At 41.4% G+C, this 15,951-nt stretch overlaps 1 protein-coding gene across 1 annotated transcript in view; it reads left to right on the top strand.

The window, feature by feature from the left end:
• Positions 1–15,951, top strand: part of LOC124721471 (acetyl-CoA acetyltransferase, cytosolic-like) — a 59,464-nt gene that overhangs the window by 24,195 nt on the left and 19,318 nt on the right. Inside the window, exons 2-4 of the mRNA XM_047246466.1 lie at positions 13,817–13,947; positions 15,385–15,497; positions 15,577–15,776. Coding sequence (XP_047102422.1) covers positions 13,817–13,947; positions 15,385–15,497; positions 15,577–15,776 — 444 coding nt within the window. The remainder of the gene's footprint in view (positions 1–13,816; positions 13,948–15,384; positions 15,498–15,576; positions 15,777–15,951) is intronic.

Genomic DNA, 15,951 nt, shown 5'->3' with positions numbered 1-15,951 from the left:
CCATGAATGTTAATAGGATACTCTCTCCATTACGGTTTGCTGCATTACAACAGTTTATTTATGATTCCCAAGCTGATGTCATGTGTTCGCAGGAGGTGTTATTTGATGTGTTTGTTTTGTCTCCCTGCGTACTCTGTTTTTTAATGTTGCATTGGAAAGTTTTGCTGGTGTGGCCGTACTTTACAGGCACGTTACTCCGTTGACGGACTTTGAAACGCTACACGATGGTCAGGTTTTTATGATTCAGCCTTAATTTTTTTTTATGCTCCATCTGGATCTGGTCGCACATATGACCGTGCGCGTTTTTGTAAGCAAGATGTCACTTATTTACGTCGTCAAAATCCGGGGAAAATTTTGATGGGGGAAAATTTTAACTGGGTCTTACGTCCTGTGGATAAGACTCCCGGTTGTAACCATTGTCGTGAACTTAATGATATGGTGACGTCGTCGAATCTGCAGGATGCTTGGATCTGCAGATGTCCCATGTTAGTGCGGTTTTCGTATTTCACTGCTACTTCTAGTAGTCGGCTGGATCTTTTCTATTTGTCTGCTTCCCTTTATAGTCAACTTTTGTTAATTGAAGTCATACAAATGAAATGACACAATTTCAGAGGCATTACTGGTCTCACACAGATATGATTTTATGTATATAGACCGGAGTGTAAAGTGAAATTCCTAAAGTGAAAAACCAACACTAGGATTCGAACCCGGGTCTCCTGCTCACCAGGCAGGCGGATTAGCCAATAAGCCACCTTGGCACAGTGGTTCGCACAATTGCACGGTTTACGCTGCTATGCCTCCTTCCTCGACCAAATCCTCACTGCCGCTCCAGTCTACTTTAAATTCCCCCTCGCACACCGACAGACTTGCCGAGGCTCTCCATGTTCTGGAATAGCACCCCAGGAATTTAAGATAGACAGGTGTAGCAGTGAGAATTTGGATCGAGAAGGGACGCATGCTAGGGTAATCCGTGCAGTTGTGCGAACCGCTGTGCCAAGGTGGCTTAGTGGCTAGCGCACGTGCCTAGTAAGCACGAGAATAGGTTCGATTTCCAGTCTTGGTACAAATTTTCACTTGCTGGTTCAGTCTATATATATAAAACTGAAGTTATTCCTGTCAGCTTCACCTACCACTATGCTGCTTCAATGACTCTTAATCATGTCCCGCAGCGGGTACATCTTTCTCGCCATTTGGAAGCTGAATATTTTATGTCTGACGGACCTCTCTCTCTATGATATCATCGCTGCAGTGAGCGGGTGGACAAGCCGTTCCCATGTGCGTTATTTCTCAGTTATGGAATGGCGGGATGCCGTTGCCAAAACTCGGCTTCGCAGTGTACTCATGCGCTTATGCGTTGGAAAAGACTACAATTAGATTGCTTTCGTTTGCGTTCCCAGCCACTTTCGTTTCTCCAGTATCAGTAAGCATATCTGTAACATCTAATTCGGCATTGAACGCGAACTCAAAGGACGTGTCTCACTACTATTCGTTCTATCGATGGACATGAGTCACCTCTACCTGGCCCGCCCGGTTAGCCGTGCTGTCTGACGCACGGCTTTCCGGGCGGGAAGGAGCGCCTGGTCCCCGGCACGAATCCGCCCGGCGGATTTGTGTCGAGGTCCGGTGAACCGGCCAGTCTGTGGATGGTTTTTAGGCGGTTTTCCATCTGCCTCGGCGAATGCGGGCTGGTTCCCCTTATTCTGCCTCAGTTATACTATGTCGGCGATTGCTGCACAAACAAGTTCTCCACGTACGCGTACACCACCATTACTCTACCACGCAAACATAGGGGCTACACTCGTCTGGTGTGAGACGTTCCCTGGGGGGCCACCGGGGGCCGCACCGCACAATAACCCTGGGTTCAAATGGCTCTGAGCACTATGGGACTTAACTGCTGTGGTCATCAGTCCCCTAGAACTTAGAACTACTTAAACCTAACTAACCTAAGGGCATCACACACATCCATGCCCGAGGCAGGATTCGAACCTGCGACCGTAGCGGTCACACGGTTCCAGACTGTAGCACCTAGAACCGCACGGCCACACCGGCCGGCACCCTGGGTTCGGTGTGGGGCAGCGGAGGGGTGAAGTGGACTGCGGTAGTCGTCGTGGGGTTGTGGACCACTGCGGCTGCGGCGGAGACGGAGCCTCTCCGTCGTTTCTAGGTCCCCAGTTAACATACAATACACCCCTACCTGATACAATGCGTAAGCTTTCTCGATATGTTTGCCATCATCACGGAATCACCCTGCGTGTATACATACATTCACAGGCGCCGGCACCTATAACTTTGACGCTCAGTACTGTTGTTAGATGACATTTCTAGATGTAGGTTCCTATGTAAAACTTGATTGTTAGATGACATTTCTAGATGTAGGTTCCTATGTAAAACTTGATCTACTAAGTCCCCGCTACAACCTATACAAGTGTTTTAACACGAGGTGTCAAACACACTGTATATAGTGTGTCTGAGGGCATGCCCGTCTTCATAACTTCAGCGCAGATGCACAACGGGGTCCGAGCCTCTTGTGGGAACACAGGACTCATTGCAAGCAAGTAGGTCAATGCAAAGTGAACGCTACTAGAGTATGACAAGTTGATAATTTGCATCAGACTGGAAGCATGTTCACATGGACAAGGTGGTTAAGGCAACCACTCGCATTAAGCAGGAGATCGGTTCAAGTCCTTGTCCAGCACAAATTTTCAACTTCCACGATTGAATTATTTCAATGCCTGATTGCCGCAGGCATCAGTCTTTCCTTCGAAATGACATATTAATCAACTTCAAATAAACTTCATTTGTACATGTGTTTCTCACAGTTTCAGGTGCATCAGTTTTCATGCTTTCTCCATTTCGGCTTTTAGATATGTTCTGTCAATTTGATCTCCGGTGCCATATTGTTAGCCACACAATACCCACAGTAAACATTGTTTGTTGAACTTGGTTTGGATTGTAAGGATATTTATGCTGTACACATCACTATAAAATTGTCAACTCTACCTAACACCTGTATGGAAAGATTGATTTCATTTCTCTCCAGCAAGATTTAGGGCAGGAATTTGATCAAATGCTAGCCCATCGTGTGATAAGACTTACTTCTGCCAATCAGTGGCTCCACCTTTTCCAGTCATTTGAGAACCAAGTTCCTTGCATGTACAGTGTGGTCCATTGAACGTGACCAGGCCAAATATCTCACGAAATAAGCGTCAAACGAAAAAACTACAAAGAACGAAACTTGTCTAGCTTGAAGGGGGGAAACCAGATGGCGCTATGGTTGGCTCATTAGATGGCGCTGCCATAGGTCAAACGGATATCAACTGCGTTTTTTAAAACAAGAACCCCCATTTTTCATTACATGTTCGTGTAGTACGTAAGGAAATATGAATGTTGTAGTTGGACCACTTTTTTCGCTTTGTGACAGATGGAGCTGTAATAGTCACAAACATATGGCTCACGATTTTAGACGAACAGTTGCTAATAGGTAGGTTTTTTTAAATTAAAAAACAGAACGTAGGTACGTTTGAACACTTTATTTCGGTTGTTCCAGTGTGATACATGTACCTTTGTGAACTTATCATTTCTGAGAACGCATGCTGTTACAGGGTGATTTCCTGTAATATTCGCACATGCATTGACAATGCGCCGACGCATGTTGTCAGACGTTGTCGGTGGATCACGATAGCAAATATCCTTCAACTTTCCTCACAGAAAGATATCCGGGGACGTCAGATCTGGTGAACGTGCGGGCCATGGTATGGTGCTTCGACGACCAATCCACCAGTCATGAAATATGCTACTCAATACCGCTTCAATCACACGTAAGCTATGTGCTGGACATCCATCATGTTGGAAGTGCATCGCCATTCTGTCATGCAGTGAAACATCTTGCAGTAACATCGGTAGAACATTACGTAGGAAATCAGCATACATTGCATCATTTAGATTGTCATCGATAAAATGGGGGCCGAATTATCCTTCCTCCCATAATGCCGCACCATACATTAATCCACCAAGGTCGCTGATGTTCCACTTGTCGCAGCCATCGTGGATTTTCCGTTGCCCAATAGTGCATATTATGCCGGTTTACGTTACCGCTGTTGGTGAATGACGCTTCGTCGCTAAATAGAACGCGTGCAAAAAATCTGTCATCGTCCCGTTATTTCTCTTGTGCCCAGTGGCAGAACTGTACACGACGTTCAAAGTTGTCGCCATACAATTCCTGGTGCATAGAAATATGGTACGGGTGCAATCGATGTTGATGTAGCATTCTCAACACCGACGTTTTTAAGATTCCCGATTTTCGCGCAATTTGTCTGCTACTGATATGCGGATTAGCCGCGATAACAGCCAAAACACCTACTTGGGCAGCATCATTTGTTGCAGGTCGTGGTTGACGTTTCACATGTAGCTGAACACTTCCTGTTTCCTTAAATAACGTAACTATCCGGCGAACGGTCCGGACATTTGGATGATGTCGTCCAGGATACCAAGCAGCATACATAGCACACGCCCGTTGGGCATTTTGATCACAATAGCCATACATCAACACGACATCGACTTTTTCCGCCATTGGTAAACGGTCAATTTTAACACGGGTAATGTATGAAGTAGCAAATAGCGTCCGCACTGGCGGAATGTTACGTGATGCCACGTACTTATACGTTTGTGACTACAGCGCCATCTATCACAAAGAGAAAAAAGTGGTTCAACTAAAACATTCATATTTCTTTATGTACTACACGAATATGCAATAAAAAATGGGGGTTCCTATTTAAAAAAAAAACGACGTTGATATCCGTTTGACCTGTGGCAGAGCCATCTAGCGGGTCAACCATAGCGCCATCTGGTTTCCCCCTTCAAGCTAGACGAGTTTCGTTCTTTGTAGTTTTTTCGTTTGATGCTTATTTCGTGGGATATTTGGCCTGGTCACTATCAATGGACCACCCTGTATATGTGGTGTCATCAAGGCTACTATTAATGTGCAGTGAAAAGTGGACACGCACATCATATTTACCAGCTTGTAGAACTGATGGCAATACTATCTGAGGGTCGATGTATTTTGGTCCTTTCTGATGCAACTTCCTCTACTTCAGTGCAGCTAGCAACTTTGCAATAAACAGAGGCAGTCATCAAAGTGCCAATTAGATGTCATTATTGTTTCAGAGAGAGCATTATTTAGAAACATTCTGCAACAACATTGTCTCAAATGCATTTTCAGTCTACCACTGAATATTTAAGCCATATTTCCAGAAAGACGGTTTTAAAACCTTCCCAGCAGGATGTCAATGCCACTGATTGCCTACCACTCTCCACTAATATGAAGAACTTTAGTTCTTTCTGGGAAATGTTAATTATTATAGGAAATTCACCCCAAAGGTGGTCCCGATTTATCATCCTCAGAACCAACTAAAGGAGAAAGGCACTTAATCTGAATGGACCCCATTATGTTGGAAGGAATTTATCACTCTGAAAGCACACCTCAAATCTTCCTACATGATTTGTTACTTTTACACACTTCAGGTGTCATCTGCTAGTGACAGATGTATTGTAACATGAAACTGGCACTATACTTCCAGTTAAGTATCCAGATGGAGCAGAGTAACAGGTGGGTTACATATACAAAATCATGATGCCATCACAAGTAAACTGTACACAGATAGGAAAAGGATGCTTCGTGGTGCCCAGAAAATCCAGTCCTTTTTTATTGTACAAAACTTTGTGGGTCTTCAATCATGGACTATTAATCTTACTTGTCATCATGCCCACCTATCTTCCTGAGGAAACTTCATGAAAGCTCCAGTGTCGGGTGCTCTGTCTTAGTGTTTATTATGCTGCATTTACTACTGGCCTCTCGTGTATCATTGAAATGCTGATGCCTTTTTGTGTCTTTGGAGTATTTCTGCTGTTGACTTTCATACACAATAAGCTTTTTATTTTCAACTTGATCACAGTTTATAGCAAACACTGCCAGAATTTTCAATCATGCCACATAAAGTCTCTTTCACCACCTCTGGAGAACCTCTATTCCAAAGGGTCCTCAGATAAGCTTGACGGTTCCCCGACCATCTACCTACCGGCACCCTATTAGGTGCTTCACATCCTCTTCTCGAGCACCACTGATGCTAGTCTACTGCATGACATCTTACTGGTGACAGACATCCCATGTAATGGACGAAAAATATTTGTCAAGTGCCGCACATACTGATTGGGTATCAATGGAGTCATAAAATGGGCAGCCTGTAAAGTCTGCTCCTGTGTGTACAACCAAACTCTGCTTCCACAAACCACAGCCTACATCAGAGAACCTGTGAGTACAGATCTATATTGATTATATGGGGGCATTCCTCAGATTCATGTCATTCTTAGCATTGTACACATTTTCTAATTTTCCATATAACTTGTACCACAGTGAGAGTGACAGTCACAGCATTGATGACTACATATGCCATCAAGGGAACCTCACAGACCATTGTTTCTGATAATAGCTTCCAATTCATGTGCTTGCAATTCAAATCCTTCTTACACAGAAATGGAGTAAGACACTTCACTGCTGCTCCAGTGTACCTGCATTCCAGTACAGAGACTGAGTGACTGGTGAGGCCACAAAAAGTGCAAGTCAATAAAGATGGTATATGGGTATGCAGCCTTCCACGGTGACTTTTGAAGATGAAGTCTTCTTGGGTTATTAGCCAAATCAAGGTGTCATTCGGCAGCAACATTTCAACAAGTTTCCTACTTGTTATCTTAAGGTGAAGTGTCAGGTTCATGTCAAGTTTGTATCATTATAGACACTTGACTGCAGGCTCCTCTGCCCAGTCTGCAGGGGCAGGGCCAATCATGCATCTCCAGAAGGGATGTCATGGATGGTACTGTGGGGGATTGTAGACAATCATGGGGAGAACTCCTGGCATGTTGGAGGGTCCTGCCATTTTCTCTTAATGCTGCCTGTCTCTTCCATTGGCAGCCTTTGTCACTTTCACATCAGAGCGCTTTTGACATATTCTAGCCAGCACTACATTCCGTGCAGAGCTCACTCCTATTCCAATTGACAAGATCATCGTGGGCCCATATCGCTACTGCCTCTTTAATGATCAAGTCTCAGAACTCATTCATCTCATGCAACACCTCTGTCTGTTCAAAGTAAAAAATATGACCTTTGTTGAGGCTGTGCTCTGCCACTGCAAATTTGTTCATTTGGCTGAGGTGAATGCTTCACACATGTTCTGAGGGGCAGTATGAAATACACTGTTGCATCTGGCCAATATATTGCTCACCATATTTGCAACTGATGCTGTAGACTCCAGGTATCCATAGTTATAGATTGTCTTTCATTGAGCCAAGGATATTTTTGATTTTAGTCAATGAGCAGAAAATGGATTCAGTGATGCTCTTCTTCAATATCATTGCAGTCTTGGCCATGGGTCGCCCAGCACATGGAAGAAACACCAGATGCTTTATGTCTTCTTCCTTCTTTCTACTGTGTGGCTGGAGAGCAAATCTTATTTGTGTCTCCAAGTCACCGTTCTTGCAAAGGGTTCCCTCAAATGCTGGAACATATTCCTTGCTGCATATGTCTTGTGCTCTGTGCACCAGGGTGCTGAAGGTGATGCGTCGGAAACTTGTCGAAACATTGCCACACATTGATGCCTTGACTCAGCTGATAACCTGAGAAGACCTCATCATAGATAAAGATGGTGTCGACACAGGAAGCTCTGATCAGTATTTTGGCCATGTACTATTCGACTGTTGTCCTCTGCCACAGCCCAGAACACCTCCAGTACAGAAGCAACAAAAAATAGCTCTGCCCATTGCCACCAGTAGCACCACTGAGGTGGCAATGGAACTGCTCTCATACAGGCTCCCAGATGTGTGTATGGGCTTTCAGATATTCACAATGGAGGATTCTTGACACCATCATTAGGTGGTGAGTGTGACTCCAACATTTGCCTCGATCAAGCCATAGAAAACTTAAATCAGGATGACCAGATGAGGAATTGAGCCATCATGTTCCAGAGTCAGAGTTCAGTATGCTAACCACTGTGCGACCTCATTTGGTGCATCACATTGGTTGACATGTTGATCACCATGCATGGGGTAAGCAAAGCTCAGCATCTCACAAACTTATTCGGTTAATGCTGACTTGCTTCCGTGGTGATTTTTTGTTAGCTTGTTTACAGACACTGAAAATGGTTAGTGAATTCATTGACTCATGATAAATATTTTCTCAATGACATTGTATAAACCTCATGGCAAGTGTTGGTTGACTTTAACTAAATGCCATATAAATGCTAGTGCCAATTGTCACATGTATATGTTCTGACACAGTTATGGCAATATGACTCATCTGGTAAAGCACCAATGATGATTGTTTTATAGTTGAAATCTAGATCTGCAATAAATTATGGCTTCTGCAACTGATTGCTGCCCTCCTGTACATTTGTTAGTTGATTGGCATAATAATGTTAACGTCAGTTACGACACGAAAATAATGACTTCAGAGGCATGAGAAGTAGGGGAAAGTGTTGTTCCTAGGTATGCTTTGCAGACTTTTGCCTCTTGCCAGCCCTGCAATAGCAGATTAATTTATTTTCTTATTTTATTCTTAAATGATGCTATTCACTTTTTATGTGCTGCTGGCTTTTTCTGAAATTACAAAAATTATTCTAGAAAATTAAAGTTTTTACAAAGGAGAAAATTTGTTCCAAGGTACAACATAGTAATTTACAAGTGTTTCAATTGAGAAAACCTTTGCTTCCCAGTCACAGTTCCACTCAAAACACAACCATTTATATTGCAGTGTTAGTGGGATACTATGCATGGGATGCTAATTATGTAGTCCAGCTGCTGCTAGTCTCCAACCAGTGGTATTAGGTGACACAGAATGTTGCAAGCAGTGCATTGCTTGTTCTCAGATGGCAAGCACAAATGAGAATGGGTTACGATGTGCTTGGTGCACAATGTGACAATCCTCCTTTGTGGTGGTCAAACATGCCAACCAGAAACTTAATGACTAGTATGCCTCCCCTCATGTTCCCGTGTAGTCTGACATTGGGCCACTGTCACCTGTGAGTGCTCCACAAATTTGAATATTGCATTATTCAACCAGTTGGCCAAATGGAGATGCAAAATGATTCCCATTTCAAACGCTATCAGGGGGTGATAAGACTGTCTCACATGAGTACACAGCATCTCCATGTTCTTCACTGTTTTCAGCCTACACCTGACACTGTTCATGCCCCTTATACAACTTACCATGCCTGGTAACAACACTACACACAAAGAACACTAATGCATTCTGGTGATTGTTCTACCTTTCACAGAGAGTTTCAGTTCTAATCTTTTACATACCTGCTGATGGTGTGTTCATGTATAGAGTTAAACTGGCATCCAACCATAACTTTTGGGTGTTTCACTTTTTTTTGTTATACAGTGTATTAGCAAACAGTTGCAAATGTGTTAGGAATTCTGTCAGGTTCTGGTGTCTTGTTTGAATCAAGTGGTCTTCATTGTTTTGCAATACCGAGAGTGCTTATTTTACTGTCTCTAATTTGTGCTAATGTGTGGCCCTCAAACATAGGTACAATGATAACAACTTCATTTGTGAATGTATTTTTAGATGCGGATTTTAATATTTCAGAATGTACCAGACACCTCAAACTACTACCACATGGTTGGAATATTTTTATCCAACTGAATACATGTTATCTCAGAATCTAATGGGTAGTAGAAAAGTCCCTTTATTAATCTAAGTTCACCAACTTCAGATTCTTTTGTCCAAATGAATTCACATTTGGATTTATTTTGGGCTTCCCTAGACCAAATGTTTCTACCTGTTGCTATAAACTTCTCACCTTCTGGGGAGTCTTCTATGTCTTTTGATGCATGTTCCAGGTGTGCACTGATACTCTTTGAGTGAGGCTAGTTGTGTTTACCATCTCTGCCAGTCTCTGAAAAGGACCAAGAATGATTCCATATCATAGGTGACAGGCATTGTTTATCTCACTGACTGCTTCTAGCCTTGTTCATTGCATATGGGATGGTCTCATCCACTTCTTGGGAAACACACTCAGTGCCCATTTGAGGTGTTCCCTTCTCAAAGTGTCTGCGACTAGCAGCCCTTTCTTTTCCCTGTAGCTACTCAAGTCTCAACAAAGGGGGCACATTTCAATCAAGGTAATTAGGGTACAGATGCTGTGTCACCTTATCAGGAAATGGTAATAGTTCAAAGCTATTTTTATATGGTTGCAGCTAGTCTTTCGACCATCTTTTAGCTACATACAGCTCTAGCTCTGGGTATGACCCACCAGTCACTATCAAGTGGTTTCTTGATGCTAGATTTAGGACTCTATGAACCACTTGGGCAGCAGGAGTAACTGGCAAGCTACATTGCTCATGAGACTATCTTACCACAGCACCACAAATGCTGTTTGCAGCAGGCATACAAAGCCTGTCAACAACTGCCAATGCAACTTCCAGCTGTCTATGGGCAGCAAACAACACTTTAATCAAGATTCCGCAACACCTGAATCAAGGTCCCACAACACTAACAATCCCTAACTATTATCCACTGCTGTAAACTACACTCAAACTTAGATCTTCCTAAAACAAAAACTAGAAGAGAAATTGATAATACTAAACTTATGGTAGAGCTAATTGTAAACTATTGACTGTTTACTTCCACAAAGTTGTAAGTAAAAAACAATACTATGCATAAATGTACAAACTTCATACCATACCTGCTGCAAGTGACCATAACAAGACAGCTTTGAGATACAGCACACTTCTCACTAAATTGTAAATCTTCCAGCTCCTTAGCCAAAGAAGCTAATCCCACTTAATTTCATGGCTACACTGAAGAGACACACCAACGAAACACTTAAAATCTATTATCATGTTCAAGTCAGTACTTGAATCTGTAGCCTCCAGCTTACAAACCAGCAACACTACACTAGAGAGGTGTATATTGTACATAAGACTTTTGGACATTTCAACATAACTTGGTTTATGCTAGGATGACTTTATTTGTGAACTGAGGTGGGGCAGGTGAATTTCGTCTTACAGCCATGGAGGGAAACCTCTGTTAAAACCATGGCTGGGGTGGAAATGGTGCTTTAGCTGTCTCACCAACTGCATTGGTCATCAGTACAAGCACTTAACCAGTTATGCAACTGCAGCATGGGTGTCGTCATCATCACTAGATTGCCTTCTTGGTGCACACAAGCTCTCCCACTCTTCTGCTACTGATGGTGTATTCACTGCTTGTAGCTGTAGCAGTTTGGAAATGGTGCCCCAGTATCATCTGTGGATCCCTATATGCTGCATGCTGCGCCATCACAGGGCATAGTTGCTGGCAGTTCAAGTTGGGATAGATGATGCTATCCTTTGCTCCCTCTACAAATGCTCTGATTTGACGCCTGCACATTCTGTAGCAGCTTGACAGGCAAACTCCTTAGTTGCTGGCAATTGGAAACTTCTGTTGTTCAACCTCCTGCAGCAAGATTTCTTTCCCTTGAGTGCCTGTTCATGTAGTGATATGATTGCAACCAAATCTGTGGTATGTACCTTCCTTAGCTGTGGCTGCAGCATGCACCAGGATGAAGGATGTAGACGGGATTGGCTCTGCAGTGCTTAGCAATGAAGTCCAGCGGATATGCAATGGTAAGGGCTTCACCCTGACCTGTATTCCTTGCATTACAGTGATCAGGTATAGGTCTGCTGCACCCTCCTTCTCATGAGTAGTTGCCTGTACATGAGAATGACTCCCACTGCACTGATTAGTGTCTTCTCTCACCACAGAGAGTTACAAAACAATATTGGCTGTACCAGGACTTTTCATTCTTGTTATTTATCTATTATTTACATTCCCTCAATAGGGACTGGGCTAGAGATGGCCGTATTTCCACTCTTCAGTCTTTGATGTATACTGTACAATTAGTTGATGATGCGTAGAAAAAAATTGTTGTTGATAGTAATAATTTGCATATGAATGAATACAGCCTGTGTTTAAATTATTGATAACGGGTTATAATGTAATATTTAAATGAAAACCTTCAGTCTTTGAATAAAAATATTAAAATGCATGAAAATTCATTGATGAGAGTAAAAATGGTGGTCTGAAGTTTGATGGGATGACATTTATGATTTTCAGTACTGGTAATATTATCTGGGTAAGGGCTTCAGAGGCACATGAGGCTGAAGAGGAGGTGATTTGAAAAATCAATGTGGAGTGATTACTGAGAATGGTCAAGAGACAGTATGTAGGTGTTGAGAGATGGGTAGGATTGCAGGTATGCAGGGAAAGGATGGTTTGGAGCCTTTGCTTGGAATGGAAGAGGTAGGGTAAGCTATAGTCGATAGGATGGGAACATTTCAGTAACTATTTTATGGTATGTTAGGAGAAAGTGGTTGAAATCACCCTGGCCAAAGGCATGGAGAGTTTATATGAGATAAGATTTAGTTTTGATCCTTTTCATCCATAGTGATCCGCAGGAATAAAATGTTAGTCAGACTGCAGAAATTTGCTTAAATACAGATTTATGTAGTCTGCCTTTCATAGTTCTTCTCTGCAACATAAAATGAGTTGCTAAATAGACATAAGTAATTTATTGTATACTGAGACATGACTCTCTTCTCCACAAACACCCCCCCCCCCCCCCCCTCCCCACACACATACACATACATGAACAGAGAGAGAGAGAGAGAGAGAGAGAGAGAGAGAGAGAGAGAGAGAGAGAGAGAGAGAGAGTAAGTGAACTATGCTTGAAATTCACTATGATCATTCAGACTTCATAGTTCTAATGGTTTTATTATTAATAATAGTAATAATTTCATGTGGCTCAATGGCTTGGTGCAGGTGTTTCTCACCTACCCTAGTAATCCTGCCTGGGAAATGAGACCTACAGTTTAACATGGGATCTGTATCACGTGTCGTTCCTGGTGGAACTTCACATCATTGAGAGGGGAAAGTTAGGTTAAAGGCAGGTTGAAAAATCCATGGCCTGACCAGGTTTCAACCTCCTAACCTTTCAGTTTCCAACCAAGTGCTTAATTGCTAGACCAGCAGGTCTGACCTTTCACATTAATATGATTATAAGTGAGTTGCTTCTTGGAGTCACATTTCTTCTTATTCTTGTTTGATTTGATGTATAGAAAACGGAACTAATCCACTGTTGTAGCTTGATATGAACATTTCTAGGCTGGACATTACTATTAATAGCTCATTTCTTGGAACTATGCTTATTTCTATAGGTATTTAAACTTAACATTTCTAGCTGCTGACACTCATCCCACCAGGTTTGTTCACACTATTAACTGAACCCTTTGAAAAGGGTCACATTTCTATTCTTTGTTTACTTACTAACATTTCCCACATAACAGAAGGCCTACAGATAAACATTTCACTAAGACTGTTTTTATGGCAAAACCTATGCAAAGAGGTAAACTGTAGAAACAAGTACATGCTAATTTGAAAATACATGTCCCCTAATCATGACATTTCAGTCAAGTGGTTTAAAAGCAGTTGATGAACTGTCAGGGACAAATTTGATGTACATCAAGAAAAGATCCTATCTCATAACATACATGAAGTAGTTGCTCTATTGTGCAAAACAAAGTAACCCACATTAACTCAGTAAATCTGGTAATTATTACATTTATTATGATTACAGTTCATTCATTGTGCTTATGATACATTCTAGCCACTACAATAAAGCAGAATTTCATATCAATGATTGATTGCAAATGTGAATAATGTGTTCATTACCAGTTACTCCTTGCAGCATAGTAAAATTTCTTTAATTTTATTTCAAACTAACAGGTGCCTTTGGTGGATCCCTATCATCCCTGAGAGCAGATGAATTGGGCACTGTTGTAATTAAAGAAGCTCTGCGCAGAGCTGAAATTGAGCCTGATAAAATACCAGGTGTCTGTGAAGTAGTTATGGGACAGGTGAGCATATATCCATGGATATTCATTGTATGATTCTTTGAAAAGTGTAACTTCATTGTACTGTGGACCATTTTGACAAGTACTTCACCTGTGCTTCCATACATACATAATGGTCTAGTTAAAGAAAGCACAATAAAATATAAAAAACAAACATAATAGTAACAGGGGAGGCAGAACTCTATAAAAAACTGAAAGAACTTTAATATTTTTGTCAGAGACAGCAACTAAGTACTTCTGTGTCAGATAACAGGTAATGTCTGCACATATGCATGCCATACATGTATTTGCATGTTAACATCCCTGATGTTGCGATAAACGGTAGTGCATATCTAATGCTTTCCTAACTCTACTGAGGTGTTTGGTGTTTCAGTAGATATTTCAAATTCCATTTCTTTGCAATGTCTACATGGAGTCAGCTCAAACAAATATTAATCATCATGTGACACTCAGTGTTAATGAGAAACATTGGGTTGTTTCTCTTTACAAACAATAGGCTCTTAAACTGAATTTTATGAACCCGTTCAATTGAGCAGTGCCAGTTTCATATATTGTGATATTCTGTTCGATATCTGTTTATTAGTTGATTTTTATCAACACAGAAAATAACCAGTACTACAATAATGAATGGAGATATTAATGTGTTAGGTATGTGGAAACTGGAACATCTGGCCACTTTGAAAAAATATAATGAAAGTGATACTTTACTAGGTTGTATTGGTGTTTTAGCTTTAAATTGGTCCCTAATCCAGTGAATAACAACACCATACACAGAGAAACGAATAAACATTTTTTCACCATGTCTCCCTTCATGACTTGCCCCATTTCATATACCATCTCATGCAGTGCCATGTCTGTCATCACCATGCAACACCACGACTCAGTTATTCCTCGAATACTGGTTATTATTCATGCTTCTCTGTCCCTGTTATCACATTTCACTGAACTGAATGTAGTACTTGACTACTGTGTGATCATTCTACAGAATGGACACATGAAATTCAACTTTTAAAATACGTTTTGTGCATATCAAAAAATGATTGACATTTTCCCTTGAGATGGATATCCTATAAAACATATGATGAGTAGTATTTGTTTGCACTGACACTGTCTACACACTGCAGAAAGGGAATTGCAAATAAGTACCTAAACACCAGAGAAAATGCACCTGACCACTCTCAGAAGAGACATCTGATGCATATGATTTTCAGACAAAAATGTTCTTCTTTAAGTTTAGTAAATACTGAATGACTATAGAGCAAGAGTCTGTTAGAATTTATACTGCAGTGCAGCATTATAATATTTTTTCCAGTGCAGGAAGCTACATTTCTCTGTATTCACAATGATAAATCATGACTTGATAGTTCACAATGCTACAAGAAAATGTTTTTGATGTGTGATTGGTCTAGTACCTCACTAATTTTAAACCTGTATGTCAAGGTTCTGGCAGCTGGGCAAGGTCAGAATCCTGCTCGCCAAGCAGCACTCCGTGCAGGATTACCATATACTGTCCCAGCAACCACTGTCAACATGATGTGTGGTTCTGGAATAAGGTAGATGACATTTATTAACCACTAGTATTTTTCACTGATATACATTCCTTTTTCATTCATTTGTACAATTTTGTTACAGAGCTGTTGTTGACGGATACCTGAGCATAAGAAATGGTGATGCACAATTAGCAGTGTGTGGTGGACAGGAATCAATGAGCCAGACACCTCATGTAGTCAATATGAGAAAAGGACTGAAGGTGGGAGATACATCCTTACGTGACACCATATTATGTGATGGTCTCACAGATGCATTTTATGATATACACATGGGAGAAACTGGTAAGTGAAATTTTGGAAAATAATACATCTGAGGGGATTCTGAAGAGTATTAGATGTAGATCACAGAGAATAGCTTCAGCTTTCATTTCAGAATGTCATTCAGTTAGGTAGTTAGTTTCATGTTTCAAGGATCATTTGCATGATAAATTGAAAAGACTTGGAACAAATCATTTTA

The sequence above is a fragment of the Schistocerca piceifrons genome, chromosome X (genome assembly GCF_021461385.2).
Source record: "Schistocerca piceifrons isolate TAMUIC-IGC-003096 chromosome X, iqSchPice1.1, whole genome shotgun sequence".
Lineage (NCBI taxonomy): Eukaryota > Metazoa > Arthropoda > Insecta > Orthoptera > Acrididae > Schistocerca > Schistocerca piceifrons.
Note: the sequence above shows the minus strand (reverse complement) of the source record. Positions and strands in the feature narration are given on the sequence as shown.